This window comes from Canis lupus, chromosome 3 (assembly GCF_048164855.1).
Source record: "Canis lupus baileyi chromosome 3, mCanLup2.hap1, whole genome shotgun sequence".
Taxonomy (NCBI): Eukaryota; Metazoa; Chordata; class Mammalia; order Carnivora; family Canidae; genus Canis; species Canis lupus.
In genome coordinates this window covers 78,518,892-78,536,813 of record NC_132840.1, presented here as the reverse complement: position 1 = coordinate 78,536,813, position 17,922 = coordinate 78,518,892, and the positions used below count along the sequence as shown (strand labels likewise).

The 17,922-nt window shown below is 37.9% G+C and overlaps 1 protein-coding gene across 5 annotated transcripts in view; it reads left to right on the top strand.

Annotated features, from left to right (window-relative positions):
- Positions 1–17,436, top strand: part of LOC140631154 (olfactory receptor 6M1-like) — a 42,915-nt gene extending 25,479 nt beyond the window's left edge. For 3 of the 5 annotated variants that reach the window (XM_072822461.1, XM_072822460.1, XM_072822463.1), the window contains exons 2-4: positions 939–1,138; positions 15,960–16,071; positions 16,288–17,436. In XM_072822461.1, coding sequence (XP_072678562.1) covers positions 16,318–17,265 — 948 coding nt within the window. In that variant the 5' untranslated portion in view covers positions 939–1,138; positions 15,960–16,071; positions 16,288–16,317 and the 3' untranslated portion in view covers positions 17,266–17,436. Of the gene's footprint in view, positions 1–938; positions 1,139–2,493; positions 2,657–15,959; positions 16,072–16,287 lie in introns of those variants that run through there. The other 2 variants (XM_072822464.1, XM_072822462.1) reach the window with 2 other exon arrangements.
- Positions 17,437–17,922: the final 486 nt, after the last annotated feature.

Below are 17,922 nucleotides of genomic sequence, written 5' to 3'. Positions count from 1 at the left end.
GGAAAGTAATCATGGAAATTCAGATCTTGCTGCCTTAAAGGATAAGAAAGCCTGACTTACCTCAAAGGGGAATGAGGTGTTCAACAACTAACTACGATCCGAAGAAATGAAGTAGGATTCAGTCCAAAGAAGGGAGTCCCTGACATCCAGAACTGATCTTATGTTCACAGATATTTCTTGGTATTATTACAAACTGATGTGATGCTTGTACATAAGTCATGTTTTCCTCCCACTGGACATAAACAGTTTCACACAGCATTCCTTTCACACAAGGTCGCCATTCAACACAAAACACCAAACATTCCCCTACTTTGCCAAATTGAATGGCTGTTACCTCTTTACTAATTTCAGCTTTATCTGACACTGTCCCCACCCTTCTGAGAGCACTCAATCCAGTATAACCCCCTACTGCCATAGACCCTCCCCAAAAGTTCCCAAAGAAAGACTAAATCCTATACTAGGTACTGTCTTAGTGAAACAATCCACTCTCTCCATAGTGTGGGTTCTTGGTCTTGTTCTCTCAGTTATCAATAATACCTATGTTACTAAATCCCTGGGTTAAAGAACTCCATTCAGATATTGTTCATGCAAAACATCTAAATGTAAGTGAGCACAACTAATATTTGTCTATGAGTTTAGTGCCAGAGGCCTATGAGGGCATCAGTTATGGGAACACTTGTAACCCAGCCAGGATGCATAAGGAATGACCCCATAAAGAATTGCAGGTAGATCTGTTCATGTAACACTTCGCAATCAGAAGAGCCTTCCTTTGATTATATCTTCCTCAAATCCTATTTTGAATTTGATTTTTTTCCTTTGGAACTGCCCACTTTTAAAATCCTACTGTCTTTTGCTCACAGTTTCAGACCCTACATCCAAAGAAATCTGCTTGGATTAATTTATGAATCCAATTTACTAAAATTGCTCTCTTTTACTAGATTTTCTCATACAATTTTGTGATAGTTGAAAATATTGTTACAAGAGGAGTTAAGATGGCAGAGTAAGAAGCGGATCTTGCTTCATCCCTCGAACACAGCTAGAACAATATCAAATCATTCTGAACACTCAAGAAATTGATCTGAGGATACAGAGAACAAACTGTACAACTAGAGGGAGAGAAGAGACAGCATGGTAGAAGGTAGGAGGGACAGAGATGTACTTTGGGGGGAGTGCTACAGAGGGGAGAAGTCCTCACCATGGCCAGTGTGGAGCCTGGCAGGTGTAGCAGTGCTCCTGTGGAGAAGGAGGGCAGTGTTGTCTTAGGATTCCCTGGGTCCCACTGGAAGAGACAATTCCTCTTCTTGCAGTTCATTTGGGAGAGGTGACATTATCTCTCGGGGGACAAAAGAGCCAGAGGGTGCTATTGAACTGCCCTGTTAATTACATAGAAGCAGAGACACCTGCTGAGGGCAGCTAACCTGGACACCAGCTTTTTGCTGCACTTTACTCTAAAATCCAAGCTTCTACACATTGATGTAACTGCCTTTATGGGACAAATCTGCAAGACCCTTTCTAAGAGGACCAGCATCGGTCTGTGCCATGCCGGGTCCCTAAAATTTGGACTTTTGAAGCTTAGCCTGGATGCCTAAGGTAAAATACAGGTGCACTGAGCTGCCAGATGGGCAGATAGCCTAGACACAGACAGGGCGAATGTGACAATCTGTGGGGCATTTGGGATATAAGAGGGAAGATTGTTCTCTCTTCTGTGAGAGCTTCCAGGACAGCATAGGTGTGGATGTCCCTCTCTGGGGAGGACAGAGAGGCTGACATCATTTTTCTCCCTCCACCTATCATCATGGACTACCTTCAGTGAGCAACATAGTGTCCACAATGGAGACTTGAGCCACTTATGCCAAGCCCCCACTGACTGTATTGTGCAGGTGTTCTGTACTAGCGCAAGTGTGCTTGAGAGTCAGAGTGGCAGTGGGTCCCTACACCAGAGGACCAGCACAACATCCTCCCACCCCACCTATGCACACACCAAACCTACTCACCATAGACTGTTGAAAAGCTTCAGCTCTAGTGAAAATAGGATCAGACCTCACACGGAAGACAGAGACCTAGACAAAATGCCAAGATGGAGGAATTCATCCCAAAAGAAAGAGAGGGTCATGGCCAGAGATCTAATCAAAACTGATATAAGTAATATGTTTTAAATTCTGACACTGTCAGAATTCTGGATCAGAATTTAAAACAACAATCATAAGGATACTAATTGGGCTTGAGGAAAGCATGGAAGACACCAGGGTGTCCCTTACTACAGAGATAAAAGCCCTAAAATCTAGTCAGGCCAAAATGAAAAAATGCTATAACTGAGATGCAAAACAACCTGGAGGTAATGACCACAGGATGGAAGAAGTAGAGGAATGAATCAGTGAGATAGAAGATAAAATTTTGGAAAATAGTTAAGCTAAAAAGAAGGAGAGAAAAATATTGGACCAAGAATGTAGACTTAGGGAACTCAGCCACCCCATAAACTGTAATAACATTTGTATCGTAGGAGTCCAAGAAGAAAAAGAGAGGGGAAAAGAGGCAGAAGGTTGATTTGAGAAATTATAGCTGAAAACTTCCCTAAACCGGCAAAGGAAATAGACATCCAAATCCAGGAGACACAGAAAGCTCCCATCAAAATCAACAAAAGCAAGCCAACACCAAGGTATATTATAGTAAAATTTGCAAAATACAGAGCTAAGGAAACAATCCTAAAAGCAGCAAGGGAAAAGAAATCCCTAACTTATAAGGAAAGACAAATAGAGTAAGCAGCAGATCTATCCACTCTACTTGCCAGGCCAGAAAGGACTGGAATGATATATTCAATGTGTTGAGTGGGAAAAATATGCAGCCAAGAATATGTTATCCAGTAACACTACCATTCAGAAGAGATGGAGAGATAAAGTTTCCCAGACAAACAAAAACTAAAGGAGTTTGTGACCACTCAACCAGCCCTGCAAGAAATATTAAAAGAGACTCTTAAGTGGGAAAGAAAGATCAAAAGCAACAAAGACTAGAAGGGATCAGAGAAAATCTCCAGAAATAACAACTTTACAGGTAAGACAATGGCACTAAATTCACATCTATCAGTCATCACTCTGAATGTAAATGGACTAAATGCTCCAGTTGAAAGACAAATGGTATCAGAATGCATAAAAAACAAGACCCATCTATATGTCACCTCAAGAGACCTAAAGACACCTGAGGTTGAAAGTGAGGGGATGGAAAATCATCTATCATGCTAATGGATGTCAAAAGAAAGCCAGAGTAGCCATACTTATCTCAGAAATACTAGATCTTAAACCAAAGACTGTAACAAGAGATGAAGAAGGGCACTATATCATAATAAAGTGTCTATCCAACAAGAAGATCTAATTATTATAAACATTTATGCCTCCAACTTGGGAGTCACCAAATATATAATAACAAACATAAAGGAATTCATTGATAATAATACAATAACAGTAGCAGATTTTTAATACCCCACTTACATCAATGGACAGATCATCTAAGCAGAAAATCAACAAGGAGACAATGGCTTTGAATGACACACTAGACTTAACTGATATATTCAGTACATTTCATACTAAAGCAGCAGAATATACATTCTTCTCGATTGCACATGGGACATTCTCCAGAGTAGATCACATACTGGGTCACGAATCAGGCCTTAACAAATATAAAAAGATTGAGATTATATCATGTATATTTTCCAACCACAATGCTAAGAAACTTGAGGTCAACCACAAGAAAAAATTTGGAAAGACCACAGATACATGGAGGTTAAAACACAGTCCACTAAAGAATGAATAGGTTAACCAGGAAATTAAAGAAGAAATTTAAAGATACATGGAACCAAATGAAAATGAAAACAAGACAGTCGAAAACCTTTGGTATGTGGGAAAAGTAGCTATAAGAGGGAAGTATATAGCAATACAGGCCCACTTTAAAAGCAAGAAAAATCTCAAATATGCAACCTAACCTTACACCTAAATGAGCTAGAAAAGCACAGCAAATAAAACTTGAAGCCATCAGAAGGGAAATAAAGATTAGAGCAGAAACAAATGTTATAGAAACAAACAAACAGAAGACAGTAGAAACAGATCAATGAAACTAGGAACTTGTTCTTTGAAAGGATTAATAAAATTGAAAAACCCCTAGCCAGACTTAACAAAAAGAAAAGAGAAAGGACCCAAATAAATAAAATCATGAATAAAAGAGGAGAGATTACAACCAACACTACAGAAATATAATTATAAGAGAATATTATGAAAAATTATATGCCAACAAATTGGACAATCTGGAAAAAATAGATAAATTCCTAGAAACATGTAAACTACCAAAACTGAAACAGGAAGAAATAGAAAATCTGAACAAACACCAAAGAAATTGAATCAGTAAATCAAAAATCCCCCAACAAACAAAAGCCCAGGGCGAGATGGCTTCCCAGAGGAATTCTACCAACATTTAAAGAAGAGTTGATACTTATTCTTCTTAAACTGTTCCAAAAAAATAGAAATGTAAGGAAAACTTCAAACTCATTCTACAAAGCCAGCATTACCTTGACTCCAAAACCAGACAAAGACCCCACTAAAAAAAGAATTACAGGCGAATATCCTTGATGAACATGGATGCAAAAATTCTCAACAGGATACTAGCCAATTGAATCCAACAGTACATTAAAAGAGTCATTCGCCACCATCAAGTGGGACTCATTCCTTGGTTGTAGGAGTAGTTCAATATTTGCAAATTAATCAGTGTGATCCATACACCATATTAACAAAAGAAAGGATAAGAACCATATGGTCCTCTCTATAGACGCAGAAAAAAGAAACATTTGACAAAGTATAGTATCCATTCTTGATAAAAAAAAAAAAAACCCTCAACAAAGTAGGAATAAAGGGAGTATACCTCAACATCATAAAGGTCATATATGAAAGGCCCCCAGCAAATATCATCCTCAATGGGGAAAAACTGAGACCTTTTCCTCTATAGTCAGGAACAAAGCAGGGATGTCCACTCTCCCCACTGTTATTTAACATAGTACTGGAAGTCCTAGCCTCAGCAATCAGACAACAAAAAGAATAAAAGACATCCAAATTAATAAGGAAGAAGTCAGACCTTCACTACTTGCAGACAACATGCTACTCGATGTATAAAACCCAAAAGACCCTGACCAAAAAATTGCTAGAACTGGTACACAAATTCAATGAAGCTGCAGGATACAAAATCAATGTACAGAAATCGGTTGAGTGATCAAAAATAACAACACAGGAAACAAGAGATGTTGGTGAGGATGCCAAGAAAGGGGAACCCTTGTAACACTGCTGGTGGGAATGCAAACTGGTACAGCTGCTCTGGAAAACAGCATAGCAGTTCCTTAAAAAGTTAAAAATAAAACTACACTATGACCCAGCAATTGCACAACTAGGGGTTTACCCAAAAGATACAAAAATACAGATTTGAAAGGGCACATGAACCCTGATGTTTATAGTAGCAATGTCCACAATAGCCAAACTATGGAAAGAGCCCAGGTGCCCATCAACAGATGACTGGATAAAGAAGAGGAGGTATAGATGAAATTGAATAGTATTCAGCTATAAAAAAGAATGAAATCTTGTCATTTGCAAAGACATGGATGGAGTTAGTGTATTATGCTGAGCGAAATTAAGTCAGTCAGAGAAAAACGTGATATCACTCATATGTGGAATTTCAGAAACAAAACAGATGAACATAGGGAAAAGGAAAAAAAGAGAGAAGGAGGCAAACCATAAGACAGACTCTTAACTATAGAGAACAAACAGGGTCTCAGGAGGGAAGGTGGGCATGGTGGGGGGAATTAAATGGGTGATGAGGATTAAGAAGGGCACTTGTGATGAGCACGGGGTGCTGTATATAAGTGATGAATCATTACATTCCACTCCTGAAACTAATATTACACTGTATGTTAACTAGGATTTAAATAAAAATTTGAAACATAGATCTTGGAAACTAGCCCTTTATCTGATACGTCATTTGCAAATATCTTCTCCTATTCTGTAGGTTGTCTTTTAGTTTTGTTGACTGCATCCTTTGCTGTGCAAAAGCTTCTTATCTTGATCAAGTCCCAATAGTTCATTTTTGCTTTTGTTTCTTTTGCCTTCGTGGATGTATCTTGCAAGAAATTACTGTGGCCGAGTTCAAAAAGGGTGTTGCCTGTGTTCTCCTCTAGGATTATGATGGAATCTTGTCTCACACTTAGATCTTTCATCCATTTTGAATTTATCTTTGTGTATGGTGAAAGAGAGTGGTCTAGTTTCATTCTTCTGCATGTGGATGTCCAATTTTCCCAGCACCATTTATTGAAGAGACTGTCTTTCTTCCAGTGGATAGTCTTTCCTCCTTTATTGAATATTAGTTGACCATAAAGTTCAGGGTCCACTTCTGGGTTCTCTATTCTGTTCCACTGATCTATGTGTCTGTTTTTGTGCCAGTACCACACTGTCTTGATGACCACAGCTTTGTAGTACAACCTGAAATCTGGCATTGTGATGCCCCCAGATATGGTTTTCTTTTTTAAAATTCCCCTGGCTATTCGGGGTCTTTTCTGATTCCACACAAATCTTAAAATAATTTGTTCTAACTCTCTGAAGAAAGTCCATGGTATTTTGATAGGGATTGCATTAAACGTGTAAATTGCCCTGGGTAACATTGACATTTTCACAATAAAGAACTTATTAAACTCAACACCAAAGAAACAAACAATCCAATCATTAAATGGGCAAAAGACATGAACAGAAATCTCACAGAGGAAGACATAGACATGGCGAACACGCACATGAGAAAATGCTCTGCATCACTTGCCATCAGGGAAATACAAATCAAAACCACAATGAGATACCACCTCACACCAGTGAGAATGGGGAAAATTAACAAGGCAGGAAACCACAAATGTTGGAGAGGATGTGGAGAAAAGGGAACCCTCTTACACTGTTGGTGGGAATGTGAACTGGTGCAGCCACTCTGGAATACTGTGTGGAGGTTCCTCAAAGAGTTAAAAAAAGACCTGCCCTATGACCCAGCAATTGCACTGTTGGGGATTTACCCCAAAGATACAGATGCAATGAAATGCCGGGACACCTGCACCCCGATGTTTCTAGCAGCAATGTCCACAATAGCCAAACTGTGGAAGGAGCCTCGGTGTCCATCGAAAGATGAATGAATAAAGATGTGGTTTATGTATACAATGGAATATTCCTCAGCCATTAGAAATGACAAATACCCACCATTTGCTTCAACGTGGATGGAACTGGAGGGTATTATGCTGAGTGAAGTAAGTCAGTCGGAGAAGGACAAACATTATATGTTCTCATTCGTTTGGGGAATATAAATAATAGTGAAAGGGAATAGAAGGGAAGGGAGAAGAAATGGGTAGGAAATATCAGAAAGGGAGACAGAATATAAAGACGCCTAACTCTGGGAAACAGAACTAGGGGTGGTGGAAGGGGAGGAGGGGGGGTTGGGGGTGAATGGGTGACGGGCACTGAGGGGAGCACTTGACGGGATGAGCACTGGGTGTTATTCTGTATGTTGGCAAATTGAATACCAATAAAAAATAAATTTATTATTAAATTAATTAATCAATTAATTAATTAATTAATTTAAAAAATAAAAATAAATTTGAAACATTAAAAAAAAAGGAAAGACAAAATTTTACCTAAATTGCCAATTATAAGATCAATTACCACTTTTGGAATGTCTTTTTCTTTTTATGATTTCTTTCCACTTTCCATCACTATCATTAGTTTATGAGAGAGCAGGCTGTCAGACAACCACCCCCAAATCTCTTGGAGAAGTTCTTTAAATAAGAGCTTAAATCCTATACACTAAACAGCTAAGTTGAAATTATTTATATGTTAATAGGTTTTTGCTATTTATGCACATGAGTGTGACATCCTCGTAAAGATTGGATTCAAGTAGCAGTAACTTGATTTGAGTCAAGTATTTAAATGTCCGGGATGGTTGTATTTGCTTTAAGAAAACTTACATTCTATTCAGCTTACACAATGGAAGTCGAGAGGAGGGGAAATGATGTTCACATAAGAGGTGAAACGCTTACAAGGAAAGCCTGTAAGGGTAAATATGTAAATAGCTAGAAAAGGGATTTTCAAAAATTCTTAATTTATTCATAGTTATTTAACAGTTTAGAATCTCTTAAAGGCTAAAAGGAAATGTTCCAAATGGTCAATGCTGGTTAATCTGATATTTTAGGTGACTTTTGTTTTAATTGAAGTACAGTTGACACACAATGTTACATTAGTTTCAGGTGTACAACATAGTGATTTAAGAAATCTATAGGTTATGCTCTGTTCACCACAAGTGTAGCTACCATCTGTCACCATACAACACTATTACTTTACCAGTGACCATATTCCCTATGCTCCACCTTTCATTCTCTTACCTCATTTATTCTCTAACTGGAAGCCTGCACCTCCCACTCCTCTCCACCCATTTTTGCCGTTAGGAAATACACACTCTACTTTTCTACATTTCCTAGATTTTCTGTGCTCAGGATGCAAAAATGTTAATTTAATAACATTTGGATGGGCACTTTTTTGAAGAGGTTAAATTTATTTCCATACTGATGCACAGGTATCTAAGAAGTGATCCCCCTTCTTGGTGTATAAATATGAAATTACTTTATTCAATCCATTTTAAACTCTCATAATTCATATTCTTAAATTAGATATCCATTTTAGGCATAGGAATAAATACCTAAAATTTGTCCTTTTTAAAAATCCAGTTGTTTCTTTTGTTTTATTAGTATAGTTAAATGTCCTATGGAATTTATTTTTCCTTTAGTGAAAGTTTGAAGATTAATCTAGATGGAAATGTATTGAGCCAAAGTGAGTTGATTGCAACATTTACTATTTTCAAACTTCTTCCACCGGTAGCAAGTTAGTGGTAACATTCCTAAATGATCATAGTGACTAAAGAATACAGTAATTAATCTGGGACTCTAGGTCCCATGCCCAATGTAAATAAATCATAGCTTTAGGGGGGAAGAAGTGAAATTCATTTTAAAAACTCATAATCTAACTCCTCTTGAAAGATCATGATTCAGAGTACCACCTCTCCTCAAATGACAGTAGTGATTGACATAAACTTTTGAAAGAATTTGTTATTTGTGATTATTTATAAAGCCCAATCTGATGTATTTTGGTTCTGTGTGAAAAGAAGCACATCAAGAGAGAATTTGAAGCTATATGACATATTGTGTGTTTAACCAAGAATTTCTGAATAATTTTAAAAGCCACCAAAAGCTATCTGGCCATCCATGTCAGAAAGTGGAATAAATTAGAGACTCCTTCCTCAGTGCCCATAAGGACTGGTCAGCCCTTTATTCTGCTTCCTAGCCTTCATATCTATTTCTCCTCTTCATCATTCTTACATTTCAAAAATCAAGGCCTTATTATGCATCAGGGGATTATTGGGAAGGCAGGTTAACCAATGTCCCTATCTCTAGCCTTATCTCCATCAGATTAACCCTCCATATGTTTGCCAGAGTAACATTCTAAGATACAAAGATGATCAAATAGCATTCTCTCAATGATTCTGAATGACCTCTCACAATATGTCCATATGCAGGGTGCGTGGGTGGTTCAGTGGGTTAAACCACTACCTTTAGCTCAGGTCATGAGCCCAGGGTCCTAAGATCAAGCCCTGCCTCAGGATCCCTGCTCAGCAGGGAGCCTGCTTCTCCCTCTCCATCTCCCTCTGCTGCTCTCCCTACTTGTGTGCATTCTCTCTCTCTGTCTCTCTCTCTCTCTCTCATAAAAAAATAAAATCTTTTAAAAAACCAATATGTCATATGAGACCATCATATCTGTCCCTCACCTGTGTCAGCCTCACCAATTGCTCCTCCTCCCAAGTGCCTAACTTACCAAATAACTTGAAGTCCCCAGATGCTCCATGCCCTTCAGTCCTTTATAAAAATTTTTATAAAAGAATTTTATAAAATTCTATTTATTTGGACATAAATATTTCCCTCCAGCACTACTACCACTAGTCTGTCTAAAAATATATTCCTTGTCCTTCAAGAGTTGTTACCTCCTCTGCATTGCCATTCTTGTCCAACAATCCCATAAAACTTTCCTCCCTCTATCAATCCCACAATAGTCCTTGAGTCTTCTCATCATCCACCTGTGAACTACATGAAGGTGGATATTTCCTTGAATGTGTTGCAGTATCATTAGTTCTGAACATCAATTAGCTACATTTAATGAACATGTATTCAATCATCCTATCAATAAACATTCATTTAGCATTAAATGTGCCAGGCACGCTCCCAGGCACTGGGGGTTCAGCAGGGAACACAAGAAACAGTCCATTCTCAATAAGCTTGCATTCTAGTAATTAGATGACTTACACAAATAAATTAGAAAATATCAAGTGGTGATTAATGCTACACAGAGAATTGAACCAGAGTGAACAGATTGAAAGTGACTGATGCTTCAGATTGAACGGTTAGAGAAAACACCTCTGAGATACTAACATTTAACTTTAATGACAAGTTAGCCATGGAAAAATCTGGAAAAAAGAATTCAGGACCTCCAAAATGAGGTAACACCTAAAGCCAAAGATCTTAGAAGGGAATGAGTTTGACATGTTCAGGAGGAAAACGGAAGCAATGTTACTAAAATATGGTGGCCAGTTAATCACTGGAACTTGAGTATAAAAGTTAAAGAAAAAAAATATTAAAACTAACTTTAGTGAGGCACCCAGGTGGCTCAGTTGGTCAAGCCTCTGACTCATGGTTTTAGCTCAGGTTGTGATTTTTGCATCTTGCAATCTAGCCTCACTCCACATTGGTGCAGTGTCTGCTTGAGATTCCCTCCCTCTGCCTCTACCCTCACTTGTGCAGTCACTCTCTCTTTCTCTCTCTCTCTCAAATAAATAAATAAAATCTTTTTTAAGGGGATCTCTGGGTGGCTCAGTGGTTAAGCGCCTGTGTTCGGCCCAGAGCGTGATTCTGGAGTCCCAGGATGGAGTCCCAAATCAGGCTCCCTACATGGAGCCTGCCTCTCCCTCTGCCTGTCTCTGCCTCTCTATCTCTCTCTCTCTCTCTCTCTCTCTGTGTCTATCATGAATAAATAAAATCTTCAAAAAAAACTTTTTTAAAAAACCTATAGCTACAATAACTTATTAATGGATATACAATAAAAAGGAGTATAAAGTTAACCCTCAAACAACCCAAGTTTGAACTACACAGGTCCATTTACACACAGTTTTCCATAAATACAGTACTGTAAACATATTTTCTCTCCCTTATGATTTTCTTAATAACATTTGGTTTCCTCTAGTTTATTGTGACATTACAGTATATAATACATAAGAAAATATGTGGTAATTAACTCTCTATTGGGAAGACTTCTGTTTTGAGAGAGTCAAAAGTTTTGCATGAACTTTTAACTGTGCAAGAGGCCAGTGCCCCTAACTCCCATGTTGTTCAAGGGTCAATTGTACATTACAACATCAAAACCATAAAATGTAGGTGGGGAGAATGAGCAGGGAATAGAAGGATAGTTTTTGTATGTGATAAAAGTTAAGTTGTTATCAGCATGAAATGGACTGATCTAACTACAAAAGATTTTATGGGCAATTCATTCATGGTAACTGCAAAGCAAAAACCAACAGTAGATATCCAAAAGACAAAGACAAGGGAATCAAAGCATACTGCTGTGGAAAATCATCAATTCACAAATTAAGACAACAAGGGAGGAAGAAAGATGTAAGGGAACCATAAAAAAATCAAAAAACAATAAGATGAAAAAAAATGAAAATAAATTTGGAAAATACCATGACTGTTTCTTATACAGTTAAACGTATACTTACCATAAAACATAGTAATTCTACTCCTAGGAATGTATCCAAGAGAAAAGAAAACAAATATTCACATAAAAACATGAACTCAACTGTTCATAGGAACTGTATTCATAAGAGCCAAATACTGAAAACAACTCAAGTGTCTATCATCTGATGAATAAACAAACTGTGATCTGCACAATCTGCATAATAGATAATCCTCAGTGATACAAAGGAAAAAATAACTGATACCTGAAACACTTGGATTAATTTCAAAGCATCTGAGTAAGTGAAAAAAAAAAAACACAAAATACTACATGCAGTAAGACAGCATTTATATAAAATTCTACAAAATTCAAATTGCCCTGATGGAAAACACCTCAGTGGTTATCAGAGACTGAGATAAGGAGAGGAGAGCATTTGCTTCAAAAGGGCACAGGACAGTTTCTAAGATGATGGAAATATTATAAACCATCACAGTGATGCTGGGGGCTTCGTGAACAGATCCATGTGTCGAAACTCAACCGACTGTACAATTAAATTGTATATTATCCATACATCGTACATCAAAGAGATGGATTTAAAATAGGTACATAGACATATAAATCTATGTAAATAATCTCTGGAAATCACCTTAAAGCTTACTTTAATACATAATGATTATTTCAGAAAAAAACATGTTTTAAGTTTTCCAAGTTTCTAGTTCCCTGAGGCTTCAAAGCAGCTCTCTAAGTTTCTCTTTAAATAAATAAAATAAACAACCAAGAGAATGTCCCAGGAGACCCTAACTTTTATAATGTGATTAGTTACTTCCAATCTAATGTTCTGTGATTGCAATAATAATAATTAACCTTTTCTTATGCCATAGTCCCAGGTGCCATTGTAAACCAAATCTCTGAAGAAGAACACAAAATCTCATTAAATTTCAGTTTATCCCATTGTAATCATTTTAATATAGGCAGGGTAATGTTATTATCTGAAGAGAGTAAATAAAGGCGGTTATATGTAAAATCAAGTCACAGTATACCTGATAAATGAACAGGGGTGACCCAGGTAAATAAAATTCTCACCAAGGGTGAGAGTTTAGACAGATGTTTCAAGGAATGCAAAAATGAAATCTTCTGACAATCAGGATGGATCCACAGAAGAAATGGAAATTTACTGAATAGATAAGAAGTCACATTCCCACAACTAAAAAAAAGAAAAAAACCCAGCTGAGATTTGGGAAGTCCGGGCCACTTTTGGCAGAGATCCAAAATAGAAGTCAGAGGACCTGCTCTAGCTAGATACAGGTGTGTGACTGCTGCATTCACCACCAAACCCCCCCCCCCCCGATTCTGTCCCTCTTAACAAGAATGTGCTCCAGAATCCATAGGACTTGAAACTCTGAGGAATATTCTCAGGTTGACATACACGGTCACATGAAAGATGACAAGGTAATATAACACTAGGACTCATTCCTAGTGTAAATAGAGACTTCGCTTTTCCTGTGGAAATACAAAAAGAATGGAGAAAAATCCACAGAGGTAATGAAGAAGGACAATTTCTCATTCAGAGGAAGAAGGATGGAGCACTGAAGCCAAAACTGAATAACCATTTGGTGTGGTTTTGATTAGCTACTCATGGGGAACCGTCTCAGATGAGGACTGAGATTTACACACAATTCAAGGCTGAAGCATCACAGAATTGAAAGAATAACAGAGGGAATGCAGCAGGAAAAACAGCCAGCATTCCAGTTTCCTCGCATACTCGAATAGAGAAAATACCAACTGTGCCACAATCAGTATGATGTGAGTATACTTTATTATGCAATTATCCATATTTATATGTTAAACAGCCCGAGTCTCCCTAAATTTGTTTACATGTATAGTTTATGAATTAAAGTGTAATTAATGTCCCTGAAATGACAGTGATGGCAGCTGTCAAGTATGATAGCTTTACTGTAAGTATGTAAATGAAAGTCCTTAATGTACTTTGGTTGCAATTAAATTTTGTCACGTTTTACTGACAGCGGCAAAGATCCCAAATTATCTCTTATCCCCACCCCCACCACATCTTAGTCCTTTTTTGTTCCTCCTTCCCCATCTCAATGCTCTTAACAAACATGTACCAAACACTAAGTATACATACATCACGGTATATAGAGGCCCGAGCTGAGGACCTCAATCTGCCACTGCCGTTATCTGCATTTTACAAAGCAGATGGTTAGGACAGGATGTTTAGGAGTCTCATTAATGCCACTTTTCAAGGATCCACAAATGGTAACGAAGAATAATCTTCCCGCAAAATGAAAGCCTTAACTTGACAAGGTTACAGTTAAATTCTTAGACACAGATTGTCATAATCCAGAACCTTTCCCCCTGGACAGGATGGGCTCTAGAGAGGTCATCTGGAGAAGACCAACACAAAGCCAGCTTGCTCTCCAGGATCATGAAGTTAAGAGACTCTCCAAAGACAACAATGTTGCATCTCTAGTTCTTCTCAGAGTTTATTTGACCCAAATACAGCAGAATAGAAAGCTTTCGATGCCATTTTTCCCATTCATATGTGACCCAATGACAACCATGGCAAACGGTAACTGTATTTGTCTTCAACTATCTTGGAATCTTGCTGAAAAATGGCACAGTGCTTCTGCAGATCCCATCTTGTCTAACTTTTACAACACCGGGAAGGAATCAAGCTCCTATCAGGACAATCAGAAACTAAATACCCAAGAAGAAAAATGGAGGACTTTAGGGAAGTTGGGAAACAATTGGCTAGACAAATGGAAGCAACACTGGAATAGATGGCAGGCAGCTGCATGAGAATCCACATTCGTCCTCTTTAACACCTGCTAGTCTCTAGTATGGTCAGTAAGGAAGGTGGGAGAGGGGAAAATGAAAGGGAATTTCAAAGCATTTCCACTTGTCCACATATCATGCTCTATTCTATTTTTATGTTAGATCTCAGTAACATTAACACGTATCCACCCAGACATGGTCATGCCTTTTTATGCTATAGTAATTAGTCTTGAGGTTTATTACCTGGGTATAGGATAGTGGGAGGAGGGGTGAATATCATCATATTTATGATGGAAGCATACCTACTGGTACCAAGGCCCTATTTTAATAGATCACCCTTTTGAGGTCCTTCGATAACTTAAAAGCAGTTTATCTTTGGAATTAATGAATCATGAATAAAAAAAAAATGAGCAACTACGGGAACCGTAAAAGTCACAGCAAACTTTTCAAATGGAAATCCATTCAGAGAAGTTTTTTTTTAAAGTCTTTAGGGCAAAAAAGGCTGCTATGAATTACTTTTCTCAGAGAGTATTAGGTAAATGACCTACTTTCAAGAGGAAACTCGCGGGCTCCAAGCCTGTAGGGATCCTAGCTCTTGTTCATAAATTAGTCATTTTAACATAAAACTAAAAGATTAGTCACAAAATAAAATACCAAAGGACAGAACTTCAATTGAATTAATCAGGCATGTAGTAGATATTCACCAAAGTTGAGCAGTATTCCATGAGAAGCATTTCAAACACCATCCATCTGCATCCACTTTCTTGGACTACCATTTACAATAAATGTCCAAATTGCTGAAAGAATATAAGGCAAAGTGCCCTATTTAAGAGAATCTGTAGGAATTCCCAATCAGGGAATGGGAGGGAAAAGATTTGTTATTCTTCTGGATGTTGCCATACACACAACATTGCAAGGAACAAAGATTATTTTCCAAAAAGATGTTTTTCAAATGTATGAAATAGGTTATGTAAATTATGATCCAACATCATACACCTACTTGCTCCATAACAGAGTAGACATCAAAAACTTTTTACCAGTATAAGCAATAAGAACAACCTATCCAGCCTCATGAGAGACTGATTATTAGTACATCCGAACAATGTGGGTACAGCCATATATCACATTGAGACTCACACAATCCCAATAATAAAAGTGAGGGGAGACAAATGCAGGTCAGATTCCCTTTCTTTGGACTTTCTTGGTTTCTATTCTTTTATGTGGACAATACCTGAAGGGTCAAAATAACTTGGGGGGAAAGGAACTCAACTTTTGTTAACATTCCCTTGCACCATTTTGCAAACCAACTGGCTGGATTCTCAGTTAAGTATTCTCTCTTCTCAGGCACAGAACTTAGCTGGGAAAATAGTAGATTGAGAAGAAAGAAAGAAGAGAAGAAGCACTGGCTCAAAGACAAAAACCATTGCAAAGAGCAGAGTTTAGTGGGACCGTGGAGGTAATTTCATTCAATCAAAAATTTTAAAAATGAGAATACTGAGGTTAGAGGAAGTCACGTAATCTATCCAAGGTCCTATGTATAGGAGAGAGAGTAGCAGCATGAAGTCACTCTTGACTCTTCATCCAAAGGTTTTACTACCTCATCTTCAGCACTGACATCGGAGAGTTGAAAACTTACTGAACCTCATTTTCATCTCTATAATTTTTTTTTCAGAGACGTGCTGCCCAGTAGCTATTGCGTGTGATGGATGTGCAAAATCAGACCAGAGTGACTGAATTTACACTGACTGCCTTCCCTGTTATCCGGAAGCTTCAGATCTCCCTCTTTGTGGTCCTCCTGTTTACTTACATGCTAACTCTAACAGGAAATACTGTCATCATTTCCTTAATATGGGCTGATAATCGCCTCCAAACCCCAATGTACTTCTTTCTCAGTAATTTGTCATTTTTGGACATTCTATACACTACCTCAGTTACCCCAAAGCTGTTAGCTTGTCTCCTAGAGGACAAGAAGACCATATCTTTTGCTGGCTGCATGACCCAAGTATACTTCTTTTTTTTCCTGGGGACAGTGGAGTTTATCCTCCTGGCAGTGATGTCCTTTGACCGCTACGTGGCCATCTGTAACCCTCTGCGCTACACCGTTATCATGAACAGCAGGGTCTGTCTCCTGCTGGTTCTGGGCTGCTGGATAGGGGCTTTCTTTTCTGTGCTGTGCCCAATTATCGTGGTCTCCAGACTGCCTTACTGTTATAGGGAAATTGGTCATTTCTTCTGTGACATTGCCCCTTTACTGCAGGTAGCCTGCATAGACACTCATTTCATTGAGATGATAAACTTCCTCTTGTCCTCCTTTGTCCTCCTGACCTCACTGGTATTCACCATTGTGTCCTACACCTACATCATCTCTACCATCCTGCGCATCCCCTCAGCCCAAGGACGTCAGAAGGCCTTTTCCACCTGTGCTTCTCACATCACGGTTGTGTCCATTGCCTATGGGAGCAACATCTTCATGTATGTGAGGCCCAGCCAGAGCCATTCACTGGAGTTTGACAAAGTGACAGCTGTCATGACCATAATGGTGACCCCTCTTCTGAATCCCTTCATTTATAGTCTAAGGAATGAAAAGGTAAAGGAAGTTTTGAGAGAAGCAATCTTCAAAATTATGTCCTTATGGCACAAGAGAACTTGAAAGTTTTTTTCCTAAAAAGGCTATTTTTAACCCTGGACTCCATGTGAATAACAGCATGCTTGAAGACCATAAAATTTGTGGGAAGAAGAAAAAAAAAAAAATTTGTGGGAAGATATAAAAAGGCTTCATGCCGCATCAGATATAAAGTATTTTAGTCAAGATCCAGAGGAAGCAATTCAAGCATAGAGAAAATAATACATTTTAAATCTATGAATGGACCATATCACACACAGAATATCATGAATTAATTTAAAATACTTAAGTAAAGACACAGAACATGCATTTTATGCCTGGATATACTAGTTTTTTATCATATGACATTTACACTATCTGAACTTTTGTTTTCTCATTGGCAAAGTAGGAAATATTTTACACTTTTCCTTTCTCTTTTTCTTATTATAGGCTTAATCTAAATGGTCTAAGAAATCCAGCCACAGATAATTATAAGTTAATGCTTCTTCTAGGTATTATGATGATGCAACATGATTGGCTTCATTCTAGAAAACTAAATACCACAAAAAATACTCTATTATTACTGCTACTACTACTACTACTAATAATAATAATAATAATAATAACAAAACAAGGAAGAGCAGTAACATATCCAATGTTTGTTTTTATTTAGGTCATTGTTAGATAAAGATTAATATAGTTGCC